The 20840-nt window shown below is 33.0% G+C and overlaps 1 protein-coding gene across 1 annotated transcript; it reads left to right on the forward strand.

Annotated features, from left to right (window-relative positions):
* Positions 1 to 19331: 19331 nt before the first annotated feature.
* On the forward strand, positions 19332 to 20617 carry LOC131859462 (uncharacterized). Its single transcript, XM_059213221.1, has 3 exons — positions 19332 to 19559; positions 19712 to 19803; positions 20154 to 20617. Exons 1-3 carry the CDS (start codon positions 19454 to 19456, stop codon positions 20298 to 20300), a joined length of 345 nt encoding a protein of 114 aa, XP_059069204.1. The 5' UTR covers positions 19332 to 19453; the 3' UTR covers positions 20301 to 20617.
* Positions 20618 to 20840: the final 223 nt, after the last annotated feature.

A 20840-nucleotide genomic window follows, 5' to 3' on the forward strand; every position in this document is an offset into this window, starting at 1 on the left:
AATAAATAAATTATTTTAACCATCAAAATACACATAATACAATAACAAAATTAATTTTAGACAACAAAATTTTAAAAAGCCATAAATTTTAATAAGAATAATGTTTTTCACATAATTTGATTGAAAAATAAATTTAGAAGTATACATGTATGTGTGTCTGTGTAAATATGCATATACATATACATATAAATATGCATATACATATACATATACATATGTGTGCGTGTGTGTGTATGTATATGTATGTGTGTGTGTGTGACACACATACATGCACATGCACATATACACATATATATGTATATATATAATATATATACTCAAATAGTTTTTCTAAAGGACATTCCTAGAAAACCAAAAGTAATTGTGAACTTTTCACTAGGGTTGTAGAGAAATAACTTTTTTCTTTCTTTTCCACACCACTAAATAAATACCTTGCATCTCTTAGGCCAATTTATCAAACTTTGCATCGATCTATTGATATATTATCTCTATGGATGTGACTTGTCTCCTACACAAAACACATAACATTTATGGTCTTCAATCCAACTACATCCTAGAACTTTTTAAATTATTTTATCTTTCATCAATTTCCTTACCATTTGCTCACACCACTTGCTCACTTCTGCATAGATGTTTGAGAGAAGAGTGTAAGTCACATGTCTTTTAGGATCCAAATTAAGATGTAGCTTCGCTATAAATACTCCCAAGTTTATAGGGGAGAGGGGCCAGTAGTTGTATAGGGTCCAATAGTTGTACACCAGCTTGTGCTTATGATATCCAATCTTGCCACATATTTATACTATTTATTTTAGATAAATAATCCACATGTAAATAAAAAAATTACCAAATGTTGGTCAAAATTGATCAATACTTGAACACAAGAGAACCTATAATTGCTATATTAAAAAGACATAAATGCATTCATTAACAAGTGAAATAATTTTTTTTTTAATTTCAAATAAAACATCATAGCTATCCATCATAAGTGTGTCACTTATAAAATAAGATTCTCACTTAAACAAGTATGCTGCCATAGTGAAAAAATACTGTTCTTATGTGTACAACTATTGTGGTAGCAATGTAATGCATTGGAGTATTTCATATTAATAATTTGTCTTATCACAAATGTAAAAGGTGAAAACAATTAATACCTTGTTTTTTCTATGACATGCGATAGGATTGCCCAAAGGTTTTAGTGTTAAACAAATGGTCTCTTTGTGTTCAATATAAATTGTATTTTATATAATAACAAAAAATATTTTGTGTTCAACTATTGGTCCTTTGGTGTTGGATATAAAAGTTAGAGACAACACACATTTATGATTACTAATAGGTATTTAGTCCATTTAAGTTGCATATAAGTCATATTTAACATAAAAATAAGATATTATACTAATTGCAAATGTTATTTTGTTATTAAAATACTAGGGATTTGTAGATTAAATTTTGGTTAAATCTTTAAAAAGTCATTTTTTGGACACTTCACATTAGACATGTTGTTTTGACGAGTTGCATGATGAGTCATGCCACCAAACCTTAGTTGTAGATAGTTAAGTGTCCATTTTACATTTCTAAAATAAAATGAAGGTCTTATGATATTCCACATGATGACTACAAGTTAACGAAGTTAGCCCTCGCGACTATTAGTCCATCTCCCCTATTCATATGTGATTTGCAAGGAACAAGAAAACAAATCCACAAAATCGCCACATTACTAAATGACATATAATAAAATTTATTATTTTCTAAAGATATCCAACATAGGCAATAAGGCAAACCATGCAAGAATAATGATCAACCATAGGGATAGTCTAATAAGGTTTAATCATGCAATTGAAATATGTACAACTCTCATCCACTAAACCCGTATAGTTGCATGAATATACACACCCAAAGATTGCAATGTTAGAATGTGTTCTAGAGTGCTTCATCAAATTAAAGAATTTGAGTGTCCTTGCAAAATCTATTTTGTGCATATCTTGCAATCATTGCATTCCATGAAATGATATCTCTCTGAGGCATTTTGTCAAATAGTTCATGCACTTTACCTATATGCTTCCACATTTTGCAAACACATATACTAGATTGTTTTCAACTATATAATCTAACAAAAAATATGTTTTTATTAAGCTTTGATGGATGTCCATACACAGATTGAAACCTTTTGTGTTGGCGTAAGCAAGGAGGGTGCTAGCAAAGGTTGCAGAACATGGCTTTACACCTACCAATTGCATTTTCTTGAAAGTTTCTGAAGCCCTTTCAATATATCCATTTTGCATATATCCCGCTTTATCATGATACCATTATCAGAAGCTCACATTTTAGCATGGTTAGTGAAAGGAAGCTAAGTTGCGAAAAATGCTTCCTAACACTAAACTAGTGGGGGAGATATTGCAATTTTTCTTACAAATCTTCTATTATAGAAATAGAAACGCATTCATAGAGAGATAGTAAACATGCATAAAGATAAACAATGAACACAAAATTTATCATGGGGAAAACCCTTTCAGGTAAAAAACCCCACACTCCAAAAGCACAATACTTTGTATTCCAGGAATCAAAATCTTACAATACAATGCCAACACTTAGCTTCTGCAACATTAGTCTATAACTACAACTCACAACCTGGATTAATTCCGGCAGCATAACGCTTCACCTACAAATATTAGATATCTAACACTCCTCAAGAATACCTTTTATAGAGAAATAAAACTCAAGAGGAAGCTTCTAGATGAAGCTTCTAGATGAAGCATCAAGATGGGGTCGTGCATAACATTTGGCCCTATTTTTCGGCCATCAAAAAGCATGCAAATGACACATGTACATCTCCAAATGACTCCCCATTCAAACCTAATAAGTTGAGAATTCAAAATTTACTATTTCGAGGTATGACAGATGTTCTTACACATCTTACAGCTATCATAACTTACAACGCTTACAGTTGTAAGAGAATCTGTCATAAATGACTAATTTTAGCTTATTCTCTTACAACTCGTCATAACCCTCTTCATGCAAAAGGTATCTCTTGCCACTTGTCCATTCTATCGTAGAATCTGTCATAGGCCGATACTTGTCAAGATCCTCACGTGGGATGCCTACCTCCATATGTACAGGATATGTGTCATACAATCATTGACAAGTAGGATGCCACAAGCCCTGTGGATCCCACGAGATGACTAGACATTTGTAGGCAATAAATAAATTAATAAATGAAGTACTGCAATGCATGAAGTAAATGAGTTTGAAATTAGTTTCCCTATGAATGCGATAACGAAACTACTCATACAAACATAAAATGAAAACAAACGTAGATAACTGAACGAACCCACAAGAACCACTAAACACTCTGTCAGCTAAGTGTGTGATCAAATGTGGAGACTGATGACTTCTACGAAACAAACTGGCACTCTTCCAGTTTCTCGGAAGGACTCTGAAACTCACTAACGAAGAACACTATTTATAAGCACAACTAGTGATGAATCCATCCAGTGGATCAACATGGCTAACATTTGGATACCAGGGCTCAAATTCTCCAATCCATTTATCATATTTCAAGAGTTCAAATAGTTTGAGAAGCGTGTGATCATTAAGTAGGGCTAGAGAAAACTAACACAACTTTCACTACCATACATCCTTAATTTTTGTTTTGTTTTTTCATGGCGATTCTTTGGATCAGACCCTAAGCTTGTCTCCGGAGGACATTTTAAAATGTTTTCATCTGTAAGTATTACATTTTACATAACATTGAACAACTACAAAGATTACTATATTGTTTGTACAGTTTTTAACCTTTGACCTCCTGCCACTTGCAAGTTAGAAGTTTTAGCATTTTAGTAACTGATGTGGGCATATGTTTTTTTTAAATCGTTTGCTGGTTTTATTCAAGGTAAAGTCTAAAGCAGAACACACGTATTGTTTAAGCAATTAGGAGTAATTGTACTCCCCTTCTCTACAGTGTGTTTTCTGGCCTTAATCTGTGACTAAAAAGTGGTATCAAAAGTACAAAGAAGAGTTCATTGTTATAAACATTTTCAAAATGGTTTCGTTAATTCTTGGATTTTGGTGCAGGTTGTTTGTGGATGCAGAAAAAGATAAAGGATCTCGTCCAAAGCATGATACTCAACCAGTCAAGGCTCCAGAAAAACCAGCCAAGGATACAGGGTCTGACCCAGATAATCGCCATGAAAAACCAGACAAAAATTAACTAGAGGACGTAGCATAGATGTACGGTAGTGAAAGTTGTGTTAGTTTGCTTTAGCCCTGCTTAGCGGTCACACGCTTGCCAAACTGTTTTTGAAGTCTTGGGATATGATAAATCAATGTTCTGCTAAAGTTCAGAATGATCTGTCTTGTTTGTTCTGCCATATATAAAGCAAGCCTCGTGATTGTACCTAGTTATTTTATATGATATGGTAAAATATATAACTAGTGCATTTAACCTGAGATACCGTTCAATATCAGTCTCTTTAAGCTAATAAACTATCTGAAAATATTATACTTTAAAACGTCATGTGAAACTATCTCAGGGGCATTTGAACGATGAAATGCATTCATATTGAAAGGGGTGAAGTTGGACATGCAAGGGAAGGTATGTGAGGGTCGGTTGTTTTTCATGAAAACCCTGCATAGGGTCTTTTGTAATGAATATTGTGTGTACTACCATTTATTTATGTTTCGATATTTTCTCTCTTCTAATGTTCACTATCAGATTTGAAGGGAGCGATGCACACTTCCATAGGGTCTCAAATAATCATTAAATATTCGTATGCACGGCCCTTGATCTTTCCTTTATTAGATCTTGCACTAAAGGTATCGCTAACCATGTTTATTATTAAAACACTCATTTCAAGTTGTTTAAATCTTGCTTATACCCTAACTCGCACATGGAGATTATCAAGCATGGTAAACTCATTGAAACCCTTGTGTTATCAATCTATGAACCATCAAGATTCAAGACTCTACAACAATTTCATGGAGTTATTAAGGGTTTCATTAAGGTGTATCTAAACCCCAAATAAGAAACCCTTGAGCATGGTGAAAGAAGGATAATAGCTGGTTTGTTGGAAATCTCAAATGAACAAACCTAGAATCAAGTGTGTGTGCCCTTAACCATTATTTGATGGAGTGAAGAAAGATGTAAGATACAATGAGCTTAGAAATAGAAGACAAAGTTCTATGCAAATTATTCCATCAAGACAATGCTACGAGCTAGCTAAGATAGTTCAAAGTGTATATTTCATGATTTAATAGTCAATAGGATGTAGTCACCAAGAAATAAAGACACAAGATACAATAATATAGAGTAGTTTCATATATCATAATGTCATCATAATCTTCATATATGATAGTCAAGTGGCATGATGATATTGCTATATGCATAAGGGTAGACTTAAGACTTGTAATACTATTCATGAAGTCAAGAAGAATGATGAATAACAATAAAGTCACAGTTATGAAGACTATGGAGAATGTGTGTCAAAATTTTGAAGATGCAACATAGTATCTCAAGTGGTACATCATCCTTTAAACCTTGTGAGATCTTGTGAGTTTGAATAGTAGGTCTAAAAGCTCATCAATACATTAATAAGTTTCCATTTCTATTTTTATGAAGCATCACATGGCATAGACCATTCAATAGGAACATGGTACCCATAATGGTTTCAAATTACATTCATTTTAAAACTTATTAGTTAAAATAATAATATCTCATGATGATAGTATAGCCTACACCAGAATATGGATTAAAGGAGAACAAATAATAGCTAATTGTGAAAGACAAAAGATTATGCATTTAAAAGGAGAGTAGTAATGAAAGAGCATGAAGTTATAAGAAATGTGAATATAATATAATGTACGCATGTTATTTCTTGAAGGATATGAAAGAGAAGGCATAAATATGACATAATATAATATAAAACTAGAATATATTCAATGATTTCAAAGAAAATGTGTTAGAGTTTTTAGAAAATATAAAAGACATATAAGAGGAAGAAAAACATTAAAAAAAAAACTTGGATATTAAGCCCTCACTACACCATGGATCGAGTGAACACTAAAACCATTATAGACAACCAATAAAAGGTTGTTAGAAAAATAAAATAGAAATGAAACAACCAAGACAACTTAAACATTAAAACTACACAATGATCTAACCAGAGCAAAGTTGAGCGCATAAGAAGTCATTTTACATCCATATTACATCCAAAACATAAGCATCCAACCAAACCTAACTTCTAGACATGTAGACCATAAAACCTCTTTAAAATAGACAATGAAAAAATAATAGGTACAACTACCAAGAAGAGCAGCAGAAGAAGCCTCTAGTTGTGATGTACAAACAAGATAAATAGTAGAGTGAGTAGTAGGAAAAATAGTGAAGAGGGAATGGTTGGGGACCTTCCCCACTTAATCTTATCAAAACCATGAAATTAAAAATAGGAACAAAAACTTTCAAACTAGGACTTGGATATGCAAAACTAAAAATTAGAAGATGCATACCAACTTTGATATAAGTGTTGCAATTGTGAAAAATATTTAGAATGAAATTATAAATTCTTTTAGACATTATTGAATCATTTTTACTAGGGGATAAACTAATTTTTTCTTAAAATTCTACCAAACCAGAGCTTTAGTTTTCAATCATTCACTTAGTCATAGATCAATAATAAACCATTTCCAATAATTTAGAATTATGGTAATAAATTGGACAATAGAAACATTTTTCAAGTAAATTAAGAAGAGGAGTACATATATAATTCAAATATTTAAAACAATTCACAATCATGACTAGTGATATTATTCCTATACTCTAAATAATTTTGAATAATAGCTAGATATTTGAATAATTTGGGCTTATTTTAGATATTTTTAAAATTTACACAATCTATAAGTCTATATTATTTAAATAGTTTATTATAAACAATTTATCATTGAACTATGTAGATAGCAAGTTGGGATAAGAGGCTAGAATTAGGTAAGATACACTAGAAATGAAAATCCTCATTTACAATTATGACCTAGTTATTCTCACTAAAATAAAATCATATATAAAAATACTATATTACTTACAATTATAAAATATATATATTTTTGGGAGATTTTGAAGGCCTTAATGAGTGGCTATATGTGTGTCCTTACTAATTTATATGATATAGGTTCTCTATGATAGTTGTGATGGCACTAGTGCTCAGGTTGTTGTTGATCTACCTTGGAAAGGAATGAAATTCACTGAGGATATCTATCTTAATATGTTGATCAAATCCTAAAATTATTTTACATGTACAATCTATTTTAATTCTTCAAAAAATCAATTGAAAGATAACTTTTCATAATGGAACCCTATAAAATGGTTTAGTCAAAGGGCTAGTTACCTCAATCAACCTCCTTCAAAATAATTTTAACATAGTTCCATGTGGTAATGATGGTGGCATAATAAAGTAACATCAATAGTAAAAAAAAATTCTAATTAAAACATAAATTAAAACACTAACATGCTTACTAAATAAGAGGTCCAATATACGAAAGTAGGCCTTAGTGGGAGAAGTGTTGGGATTCGGTGTTGTTCATGATTACATAAATTGTTATATTATAACGCTTTGATTAAATAATTATTTATTTGTGATACATCTACGAGATGTGGTTAGCCACAATAGGTAATTATTTGTGAATCCCTTGTAAAGTGTTCTTTGAAATATTAGGCTATTTATCATATGTGTGTGGGAGACATAGAATAATTAATTAGGGAAAAATATTTAATTCTTATATCACAAATTAATTGTGGGGTATGTGTTTTTTGTTCTCATGAGTTTTGACACATATTACTTTATCACACCACTTGAGTATACTTATGTGAGCTTGATTCTATGCAAGCAGTCACATTTTTAGTATTTAAGGTTGGCTCAATGAGGGGGTTGTCATATTATTTAGTCTTTCTAAGGATTGCATATGAAAATCATGGTGTGGGATATGTGGATTCATGCCTGGACACATGGAGTATGCATTGGAGAGGCTTGATGTTTAATAAGTATTCATTGTAACTATGTAACTGCATGTTTATTTATTTACTAAATAATAGATGAAATATAGATGCATTTGGAGACTAATTTTTTTTTCCCTCTTAAGGGTTTTCTTGGTTATATCTTACACATTGTCTTGGTTTCCTTCTGTAATTTCTCTGCTCTTTCTCGGAAGGACTCAACTCACTAGCGAAGAAGAAAATATTTTCCGCCAATCATGACTCTTATCATTGACTCAACATGGTTAACATTTGGGTATGAGGGTTCAAATCCTCCAATCCCACTACTCTGAGAAATTTAGGTTTTACTTTTATTGTACTTCACAAGGACATTGCAAAACATTAAATAGAGTCATTTCAAATCAAGAGACTATTTGATATTCAGGAAGGTGATGTCTATTCGGCTAGAAACACAATGGGAGACTTTTGTTTCGCGTTTTGACGATAGAAACGGGTTTCCCGTTGCGGACGACCGTTTCAATGACGATTTTCATTTTTTTAGTAGTTGCTCTTAAAATTTAAATAAAAACTTAAGACGTTTTTATTTTTTTCTCCAACTTCGAGGTGGAGTTTACATTAGTTTATAAATGTCAATAAAGTTCAAGCTAGAGTTTACATTAATTTGCAATTTTTTAAGCCGAGTTAAGTATCACACAAATTTATTTTTGTCCACTTTGTTTCATTATACTTATCGTGTGAAATGTTTTATACAAATTATTTTAAAATGAAAGAATGAAATCAAAGAATGTTTAAAATTTTTATAGAGATATGTGTTTTATAATTTTTATTTTTAAAATTAATTTTATTATATTATATATATTAAAAATCCATTTCTTATACACAACCTTTTAAACCATATTTATTTACTAGAAATTGCATCTTGGTGTGCAATAGGTACATCGAAAAGTAGTTTAATTAGAGATTATTTTGGTATATTTTTGGCATATACCTATTTGTGTACTACATGGACTAATTCAATCATGCATTCACTTTAGTGATCCAATGATTGAAATAAAATCTTTGAATTAGACTCTATTTTCAACATGCTCAAGCTACGCTTGCAACAAGGAGAGGAGAGGGAGGGAGAGGTATGGATAGAAACATAGAGAAATAGAGAAGGTAAGGAGATAGAGATAGCGAGGAAGATAGATATAGAGATGAAGATTATTCTTCTCAATTTGTTTATTATTTTTTTTATTTGATTGTTTTTTCAATAGAATAGTTTATATATATTATATTGAAAAATAGTATATATTAATTATATATCATTAATATTATTTTTCCAGTAGAACCCCATATTGAAGGATAGCCATTTGAAGTATTATGGGTACCTATGAGTGTTGGTGTGAAAAGGGGTATTAACTATTAATTCTCTCCCTTTGTAGTATGAACAACATACATTATCTAGCTAGTTCCTAGTTATGACCTTTTCATAGATGTTCACATGTTAAGTTTACTTAGTGAGTTAGGAATATTTATAGAAGTCTCTTGTAGATATGTGATCTTACCCTTTAGTCGTCACATGACATAGGATTAAGGAACTTGTCATCATCCTAGTTAGCCATATCACTCAAACTTTTCTATATAAATAAGGTCTCATACATTGTATTGCACAATGTAAATTTTTTCGATCAACCACTACAATATTTTCAATTCAAATTCACAATAATTACCCATTTAACCAACCAAGCATCTTCAATCTAAATTATAAATGTTATTTTTAAAATTCTACATTCACCATGTTAGTGACAACTCAACAAGTGTAATACATGTTGTTACACGATTATTAGGATGTCTTTCCTGCCAAGTACTAAGGGATAGTTAATTAGGTGTTATTTCTACACATATTTTGAATATTTTTATTTTGTTAGTTAGTTACTCTAAGGTGTTAGAAATTGGTTCTTAAGTCTATTTTTAAATTTGCTTCAAGACCTTAGCCAACTCCATGCCCAATGGATATGCAAAGAAACTAGTCTTTGAAGTTTTAAAGGGAAAGACATCCACAGAGGTCATCAAAAGATTTACCCTATTTTGTTGATTGGTCTAAATAGTCACACCAGTTAAGTGATGTTGTTTCAATGAGGTTTTCGAGAAATTAAAAAAATTAATTTTTTTATGGATTATTGAAAGATAAAATGCTTTTCCTATATTAATGTATTTGAGTCATATTTTCCTTTTGCAAATGTCTCAGCATGTGGTAAGGTTTCCAAAAACGTAAAAATTATGAAATGCTTTTACTTGGTCAAAGATCTATTTGCATGAGATTTTGGAGGGAGTTTTGGATGAAATTAATTTGAGTCCAACTTGACTAGGTCGAGCTTGTAAGTTTGATCAAGCTTTGATTTTATTTGTACCTTATTTTTTAAATATAAGGATGATTAGTGCTGATAGATGGTTAACGAAGGTTTCTCTTGATTAATGCCCATGATCTATTTTGCACTTTTAAAAGAGGATGTATGTAACATGGAGTTTCCTTATTTTTAATTTCTAGTTCCATGGAATTTCTATCTTAGAGGCATGTGAACAATGAAATATATTCATATTGAAAGGGACGAAGTTGCAAAGGATCCTAAAACTTCTATAGATCAACATACTCTAAACATGCAAGAACATGCAAGGGTAGGTATGTTAGGGTCTATTGTTTTTCATGAAAACCTTCCGCAAGGTCTTTGGTAAGGAATATTTTGTTTACTACTCTTTTATTTATGTTTTAGTGTTTTTCCTTTTCTAATGTTAGCTATCAAATTGAAGGGAGGCATGATTTTATAGGATCTGAAACAATCAATAAGTATTCACATGTATGACCCTTGATTCGTACTTCATTAGATCTTGCACTAAATGTGTTAATAACCTTTTTTATTGTTAAAACTCTCATTTCAAGTTACTTTAAACCTTACTTATGGCCCTAAATCACACATGGAGACTTTCAAACTTTTTAAACTCATCAATTTATGAACCATCAAGCTTCAAGACCCTACAACTATTTCATGGAGCTGTTGAGGTGTAATAATTTTACATTATTATTATTAGGTGTATCTAAGCCCTATATAAGAAACCCTTGAGCATGGAAAAGGAAGGATAATAGTAGGTTTGAGGGAAAGATAAAATAAACAAACCTAGAATCAAGTGTGTGTTCCATTAAGCATTATCTGATGGAGTGAATAAAGTTGTAAGATACAATGAGTTTGGAAATAGAAGAAACAATTCAATGCAAATTATACCGTCAAGACAATTCTACACTCAATAGGATAGTCACCAAGAAATACATCTAGGATACAATCATATAGGGTAAGGATATACAACAATGTCATGATGATATTCAAATATGATAGTCAAGTGGCATGATGATATTGATATATGCATAAGGGTAGACTTGAGACTTGTAATACTATCCATGAATTCTAGAAGAATGATGAATAACAATAAAGTCACACTCATGGAGACTATCGATAATGCGTCAAAATTTTGAAGATGGAAAATAGTATCTCAAGTGGTACATCATCTTTTAAACCTTATGAAATATTGTGATTTTGAATAGTAGGTGTAAAGGCTCATCCATACATTAATAAGTTTCCCTTTGAATATTGTATTTTTATGAAGCCACACTTAACAAACCATTCAATAAGAACATGGGACCAATAATGTTTTCAAATTGCATTCATTTGAAAACATATTAGTTACAATACTGATGTCTCATGAAGACATTCTAGTCTACATAGAAATATGGATAAAAGAAGAACAAAGAATATCCAATTGTGAAAGACAAAAGATTATGCACTTCAAAAGAGAGTCATAATGAAAGAGTGTGAAGGTATAAGATATATGACTATAATATAATGTACACAAAATATTTTTAGTGATTTTGAGGAAATATGTTGGATATTTTAAAAGTAACATACAAATAAGGGAAGAAGAATATTTATCATGCATAGAACGATTATCATTATCAACATGAATATTAAAATTTTATTAAAACCTCTTGTATCTAATGTGTTATATACAAAAGTATTAATAACTTTTGTTTCCTTGTATTTTTAGAATCTTCATGTTAAATGTGTACTAGTGGAGATGATTAAAGTTGTGTTTGATCATATTTATGATGGGAATCAAGAGGTGAAAATTTATGGGTGGAAGTGAGTAAGGGGTGACTTCATTTAAGAGCAAATATAGGTAAGGATATGTTACTGCATCATTTATTCCTCATGATAAGAGTGAGTCATCCTTTAAGATTATTAGTTGGAGTCCTAATCTTTCTTGTGATACCTCGGTTCAAGTCCTTAGTACGTCTGTAAATCCTTTTTCAATCATAAAGTGAAGTTTAGATAATTGGTTGAACTCTATGAACATGTTGAACCATTTTGAACCGGGTTCAACAAGTTCATTTAGGTTCCATAAGTTCCTAGGTGTTTAGGGAGGTTTTTCATACTAATATTTTCTCTAAGTGTCTTGCAGCGGCTCTCTAAAAGTTTCTTGTTCGGTGATATGTTACTTTATTTCTCTCTGGGTTTTGAACTCATTGAACTAAGTTCAAGAGGTTCAAACATGTTCAACATGTTCAATATAGCACAAGTGGTCAGCAACTTGATATTATTTGTTTTCTCGGCAAAATTCTCCTTGAGCACGGCGTACATCTTGAACTACTTGAACGCCCATGAAGACTGTTCAGGATGTTCATATGTGTTCAAAGTTGGTGGGTCCCACAGGTTTTAATGATTTGATGGTGCATTCATTGCCAAATATGAGGAGGAAGAACCATGTCTTAAGTGACATCAATCCTTGGTTTTTCGAAGTAAGTAATCATTTCGGGAACTGGCGGTTACTTCAAAAATGCCACCATGCATTCAATGCATGCGTGCGATATCTAATCCACAAAATCAACACACTCATTGGAATTATTGCATTCAATGTTTCCATATCATTGCCTTCACTAATAAGGTATGAAGGATTGTTAGTGCTCTGCATTTGTTCCTTGCTGTTGTGTCTTTGTTTTTCCTGGATAGGAATCTTGTTTGTTGCTAGCCATCGTCCGGTTGTTCAATTGTGAAGGTGAGTCTTTTTCTTGTCCTCTCCAGTGGTTTTTGCTCGCATTTTCTCTCTTACAAAAAGTTTTTCTGTAACCGATTTAGGCTTATTGTTTAAAACTATGAAGTCCACACTACATTTGTTTGGGAACGTTTTTAGCCTGGCATCCACTGAACCCATAGTTAGCGATACTGACCTAAAAGGGGAAAACCTTGAGGTGTTGAAAGAGAGGGTGTTCAAGGGAATTGACAAGTCTTTTGGTGTGGAGATTTTGAGTAGCGGTCTCGTAGAAGCTGCATCTTTTCCCCTAGCCATTCCTTGCCCATAATTGATTCAGGAATGTATAGCTAGATACAACCCAGTGTCTGAAACCATTAGGAGAGAAAATGGTGAAACCCTTCTTGCCATAAATCGTGAAGTAATTTCCTCAGTCTTCAAGATACCTGATTACCAATTGTCCAACTTTTCTCCTACTCAATCAATCACCGAGTTCAACGCAGACAGAACCAGACACCGTAACAATGTAGCAAAATTCTGGTTGAAGGTTCCTCAAAGAGGTGGTTCCAGGTTACCCAAGAATCCTAATAAAAATCATATGTTGCCTCATATTCATGACGTAATGCTTTTGTTGCACTGAGCCAGAGGATCTGCTGAAGCTTATAGCTTCAACGACTGGATTTATTGCTATGTGCAGTTGGTTTTAGAAGGGAAGAAATATTTGGATTGGGCTAAATTGATTGTTGATTCAATGAGAGAACAACCGAGTTTGGCTAAATAGTTCAAATAGAACTTCTTTATGTCTTCATATCTCTTGTATTGTTTGGCTTGTGTTAAGGAGTTGGTTGGAATACCGAAACAGCTCACTGAGGAGAATGTTCCCATATATGAGTTCTATCCCATGCTACAAAAGGATAAAGCTTTACAAGATTTCAGAAGGGTGCACAATGCTTTTCTGGGTGATTTGTGTCATGAATTGAAGAATATGAAAGCCAAAAGAATCTCCGAAGATGCACAGACTTTGATAAAGAGGTTTGGTAGTTTTTATATCCAGTTTCCATGCTTCTGTTATATACGGGTAGGTGGCTTTGAAGAGGAGCCCTTCAAGCTCCCTCACTTCTATTCAGATTGCTTTGTTCTAGCGGAGATATGCAGGCAACTAACTTCTGTAATTAAAAAGGCACAGCCCAAGGACAAATGGGAAGGTCATTTTCCCATCCAATTGGGCATGTTGTCCTACAGTTCAATGTTTGACGCTTTGAGTATAGGAGCAAACCTCAGGAATTTCAATTTTTCCCTGTATCTTGAAAGGAAAGGTTTTGATAATAAGGGATTTTCTCAAAGTCTTGGTCTAATGCCATACCTTCCCATGCCACAGTTAGAGGATTTTTGGGAAGATTCTACAGATGAACTTGAAATATTCAAAAGGGGAAACATGAGATTGGTGTTAGAACAAGTTGTTTCATTGCAGATAAAGTTGGATACTAAGGGGCTCGAAGAGGATTATCTAGAGCTATTCGAACCAAGGTACTTAGCTCGTGCAGAAGCTGAAATGCCTCCAATTAACTGGGATGAGGAAGAGAATGATGATATACAATTAAGGACCAAAGGAGTTTTGGAAAGGACCATGGCGTGGGTGGCCAATAAGAAAGCAATGAAATTAGGCGTTAAGTCTAATTATGCGAGAAGTAATAAGGATCCTCTACCTTCACCAAAGCGTCTTTCTAACAATGCTTCTATGCCTGTTCGTGCATGTAAGGATAACAAGTCGCCCCAGCTTAGGCATAGGTCTAATCCAGCTTTGGATTTTTGTACTCCTGGGCATACCCGGTCTCGAAGTGCTGCTCAAAGAAAGAAGGATCAAGCAAAGGATACAGGGGTGAAAGATACCATTCTCGATGCCCAGATATTTGAAATTGAAGACTTGGACGACAATGTTGCTAGTGCCCTGGATTCTCATACGGTGGCTGTGGCTATGACACCACCTTCCAAGATGATTGAAGGAACCACTGGTTCTAGTGCAACTCCTAAGTGGTTGACCACCTCGGTGAACAAAAAATGGAGCTTTCTTCCCATGACTATTCCCATTCAGGAAATGGTTGTTAAATACACAAAGAAGAATCCAAAGCCGAAAAGGTTCAAGACTACCGCTCACCTGGACAATGATGAGGGAACTGGAAAATGGGTTGCTGAAATCGCCTCGTATAAACCTAAGGATGAAAACAAGGAGGCTAGCCTCGATGATTTCGAGATCACAAAGGTGGAATTGGGAAACATGAGTAGAGACACAGACAATCATTTCTTCCAGGTATCAACAAAGAAAATGCTCACTGGGTCGGAGAAGGATGGGCGAGAAAAGAGAGAACTAAAGCGACACATAAACGTTCTGGCCCAGTTCATCGATAGTATTGGTTGCCTTAGGGCACTCCCAATATCTCATGCTACAGAGAACTTCGACCCAACTTCGCTAGAAAATAAAAAGCTAATGAGCCAAGTTCAACGGGCCAAGAGTATTGCTGAAGCTATGGAGAAATGGATTGAGGGAATAATCAAGGACGGCGAGAAGTACATTACTGACTCCCGGAGGTTATGCGATGAAATACAGGGCCTTATTACTGAAGTTCAAAATCAGCTTGTGTCGTGGGAGAAGGAGGAGCACAAATGGCAGAATATCTTGCCTTTGTTTGCCAAAATAGAAGAGTATGGAGTTGCCAGGTTTTTGACAGAACACTCAATCAAATTGGTGGTGGATGAATGTTAGCTTTTTGTGCTGAAGAAAACCATAATGTGGCGAGTGCTTACCTTCAAGTCTGTGATCACCGATGCAAAGACCTCTGTTTACGAACTCCAGGATCTCCAATGCAGCATAGTTAATGATAACAAGGTGGTTAACCCTGACCATGATTGGCAGTTGGGAATTTGCAGATTGAGCACACAGGATGCAATCAGGTCTTTCTAGATGAACATAGAGAAGATCAAGGCCAAGGGTAATTTCACTCCAGAAGATATAACTAGGGTGGCTAGGATTGAGTCTATGACTTTCATTGGAAATGATCGACTGCTGAAACATTTTGAAAAGATGGTGAAGCACCGGTGGAATAAGGAGGCAGTGAAGGCGAAGCTCAATGCGATGAAAGTTCCGAACCAATCCATTATTCAAGAAATCACAACCATTCACGATGCCCGTGAAAGCGGAGAGGATGATGATGATGGAAAAGTGGCATAATGCATTGATTTAGGCCCGGTTCCCTTTATTCTTGTAATTTCTCATGGTTATGCAAAGACTTCGGGACATATGTCCCAAAATACTTCTTGTTGGTTTCATAACTATTTACGGGGAAGGTCGAGTTTTCAGGGAGACCTCCCCTATTCTAAAACTATAAATTAAGGAAAGATAGAGAGTATAGGGGTTAGATTTTGTGACCAATTTTTGGTTTTTCCCTTTGTTTTATGTATTTTATGTTTTGTAGAAGGAAGAATCAGACTGCTAAATCTGGAATGGAAATGATTTATACATGTATTTTCGTGCCTTTGTTGCATAAGAATATATATATATATATATAGAATGATCATACTGTTCTTGGGAGAAAGAAAATCTATGTGTTTTGAATCTGTGTAGATACATGTCTTTGTATATGTTTATCTAATCAAATAACAGTAAGGATCTTTCCATTACAGAAAATTCTTCTTCTTCTGATATTCCTTCCTTGAGTGTTTGATTACTTCTAGAGAAGATTCATGTTGGAGGACAGATTTAGTTTCTTAAATCTGTTCATTCTTTATTAAACTTGTGGAAATGGTGTACTGAACTTTGTTTCAGTTGCTGTCATCTCATATATTGAAAAGATAGGAAAAATTGCTTTCTTCTTTTTAGGAAACATGTGTGAAATATCGGCCTCTCATCCAAGAATGAAGTAGGCAGCCTTACATGCTTTTGGGTTAAAAGCTACTATTCAAATTAAATAGTTTAAAGCATTCATTGAAAAACTGAGATAGGGAGTTGTACCTATGAAAAATTCAAAAGGGAAGTGATTTATACAACACTTACCCAACTGTTTAGTGAAACAATTGTCCTTAAAATAAGGCGATAGAGTTCAAAATTGATCATTTTAAAAAAAAGGACAAATTTGTTCACTAACAGGATATTATCTCATAAGAGTATATAAAGATGGAATTTTCGCTCGTGAGAGAGAAATGAAATAATAGAGGAATGAATTGGAAGAATGAAAAGAAGAAATTGAAAAATATAACAAATTGTCTAATATGTTCCATTAAAATTTTGAATTTTCTTACTGTTTCAAAAATATCTTTGATGAAAATTAGTAAACAAAACTTAGTTTATTTCTAATTTATATACTATTTTTTTGATAAATATATATGTTTTTACTAATTTTCAAAGTGGATACATCCTAAAAATGAAAATTGAAGCATTCTCTCCCTAGTCATTTTGAAAACTAATTAATATATATGTTCATTGTGTACAAAATAGATTCTAGAATATAAAAATATAATTCATTTCAAATAAATAAATAGGTGAAAATCAACAATACAAATTGTATGTATGAGTTTTTGGAAAAAAAAAGACACTAACAAAAGAAACTGAAGATCAAAACTATAATATATTCTAAATGTAAAAAAAAAGACAAAATAGTTACAAAGTTAAGAGAGAATTTGACATTATTGTATTGATTTTTTGATTAACATTAAAAAAATCCAAATTTGATGGAGAGCATGCTCAACATTTATTTTTTTCTATATTGTACAAAAACCACAATTTTTCAGGAAATGGAACATGCAATTCTAACCATTTTGGATTGGATTCTCAAGAAAAATAAAATCCTAAGCTAGAAAGTGAGCATTTTATAAAATGCTCACATGTTGTGAGCCATAAAATAAAAATACTAGCTCATAAAATATAAGCATTTTATAATGTGATCGCATCTTTGAACCTTTTTTCTTTTAAGGATTGTGAAATGTGAGAACATTATAATGCACAAATGTTATAATGTGAGCATGATATAGCATACTCGTGTTATATACTATTTAGACCCAAAAAAATTTGACCACTTTTTGGTCCACCATATTTGTGCACATACCTCGGTGTGCAATCTTCAAATGAGGTTGGGAAGAATCCTTTATAGATTTTTAGGGACAACATTTTGTTATTTTGAGTAGGAATCGCTCAAATAAGAGAGGGTGATACACATGTGTTCTCCTATTGGCAGCCCATGTATCCCATATCCCAAAGAATGTTAGCCTCGGTGGAAAGGAAGAGATGACCAAAACAAGATCAAGAAGGTGGTTTCATGGTTTTAACTTGATTAGAAGTTATATGTGAAAATTATGCAAGAAATAAGGTGAAAATATACTAGAGGGGATATATAAATATTTAATTCTATTTGATGATTGGCTAAACTAATGAAAAAGTTAAATGCAATGAATGTATAAGTATTCCTTAAGGGGAACTATAAATATTCTATCATAATCAATAAAGATTCACATAAAGATATAAAATTATATATTCAATCTATTTATAACAAAAATAATTGTTTATAATTTATAATCATATCTGAATAAACTACATTTTTTTTTCTTTCTTTATGAATATCTTAGAAAGTAGAGGAAGCCTCCAAAAATAAACAAATGTCGTCGTAAATGGCCAAGGCAAGGTATTCTTTAATAAACTACCTAATAAAATATATTAACACAATTTCATTAATATTAAATAAAATTTACTTTATAGACAACGATAGAATTATAAATTTTGAATGCCTTTAAAGCATAATATATATTAATTGTAACATTTAGACCAAACTCCTGCCGACAATAGTTGTACCTTGATAGAAAGATTTGCAATAATTTCCATCATGCAAGCCACTTAACTACAAACGAAGTGATAAAATGAGTATCTCTTTAAAGATATTTCAATACTGAAACTTTTCTTACCACCATCGTAAACGACAAAAATAGGTTATTACGCAGAAGCCCTATCTTATATGGAACAAAATGGAGGACTTTCCAATAGTTGTACCTTGATAGAAAGATTTGCAATAATTTCCATCATGCACGCCACTTAACTACAAACGAAGTCATAAAATGAATATCTCTTTAAAGATATTTCAATACTGAAACTTTTCTTACCACCGTCGTAAACGACAAAAATAGGTTATTACGCAGAACCCCTATCTTGTATGGTACAAAATGGAGGACTTTCCACGAATTTATTGCACACATTTTTATTTATTTTATTATTACGGTCAAATGTGAAAATGTGCAGTCTGATGGCTTCTGCGAAACTCACTGGCTTTACTTCTGCAATTTCTCTTCAATTTCTTGGAAGGACTGAACTCACTAGTGAAGGAGAAAATATCTATTATAAGTAGAAGTGGAACTATCGATGACTCCTACCAGTGGTTCAACATGGCTAACATTTGGGTAAGGGGGCTCAAATTCTCCAATCCCACTACTCTGAGAAATGTAGGTTTTATTCAACGCGGCTTTCCTTATGTTCCAAACGGACATACTGGTAAGCCTGCTCAGACCCCAGGCGCCAAGGAAATCTTCAGAAAAAGTTTAATTTCTTAGTCAAATCTTGAATAAATATTTCTCTTTCTACCTATACCATTCTTCTTCGTTCTTTTAATTTACACTTATTTGGATTTGGGTGTATTTTCTCAGGAGAAGATGGCAATATGGTTGAGAAAGCTACCAGTATTTTCACCAGGACACCAAAGCCTATCTCCGGAGGACTCATTCAAATGTTTTCATCTGTAAGTATTACATTCTGCACAACATTGAACAGCTACTTCAGATTACTTTATTGTTTGTACAGTTTTGAACCATTGACCGCCTACCACTTGCAAGTTAGAAGTTTTAGTGTTTTAGTTACTGATGTGGGCATAACGTGTTTTAATTGTTTGTCGATTTTATTTAAGGTAAAGTCTAAGTCAGAGCACACAGATTGTTTAAGCTCTTGGTTGTAATTGTACTTCTTCTCTACGGCGTGTTTTTGGGCTTAATCTGTGACAGAAACGTGTTCTCAAAAGAACAAAGAAACAATTCATCATTTTACAAACTATTTCGTTAACTCTTGGATTTTGGTGGTTGTTTGTGGGTCTAGGCTCCAACAAATCCAGGCAATAATACAGGATCTGGTCCACACCATGATGATAAACCGGGAAGCAAGAAGGGTACAGGAAAACCAGCCAAGGATACAGGATCTGATCCGAAGAATCTCCATGAAGAACGAGAAGCAAAAGATAGCTAGAAGATTTGGCATAGATGTATGCATAGAGTAGAGTATAAGTGCACTTGGTGTTAGTTATAATGAAGGTTGTGTTAGTTTTCTCTAGCTCTGCTTAAGGATCACATGCTTGTCAAACTGCTTTAAGTCTTACAAAGATATCATAAGTCAATGTTCTGGTAAAGCGCAGAATGATGTGTCTTGATTGTTCTGCCACATATTTAGCAAGCCTTGTGATTATAACTAAATGTTGAATTGCATTCGTATATGTACCTTGTTATTTAAAACGATATTGTAAGATATATAACTATTGCACTTAACCTGAGGTAGTGTTCAATAAATGTCCATATGAGTCTCTTTAAGCTAATTCAACGATTTGGAATTATTGTACGTAACAACGCCGTATCAAAAACATAGAATAATCATCTTCAATTACGTCTCATTTTCTTGCTTGCCGAACTCTTTGAAGTCTTGGGATATGAGAACACAATTTTCTGCCAATGTTTAGAAATATCAGTTGTATTAATCCCAAAAAAAGGGTTAAAAACAATGATATGCAGTATA

This window comes from Cryptomeria japonica, chromosome 10 (genome assembly GCF_030272615.1).
Source record: "Cryptomeria japonica chromosome 10, Sugi_1.0, whole genome shotgun sequence".
Taxonomy (NCBI): domain Eukaryota; kingdom Viridiplantae; phylum Streptophyta; class Pinopsida; order Cupressales; family Cupressaceae; genus Cryptomeria; species Cryptomeria japonica.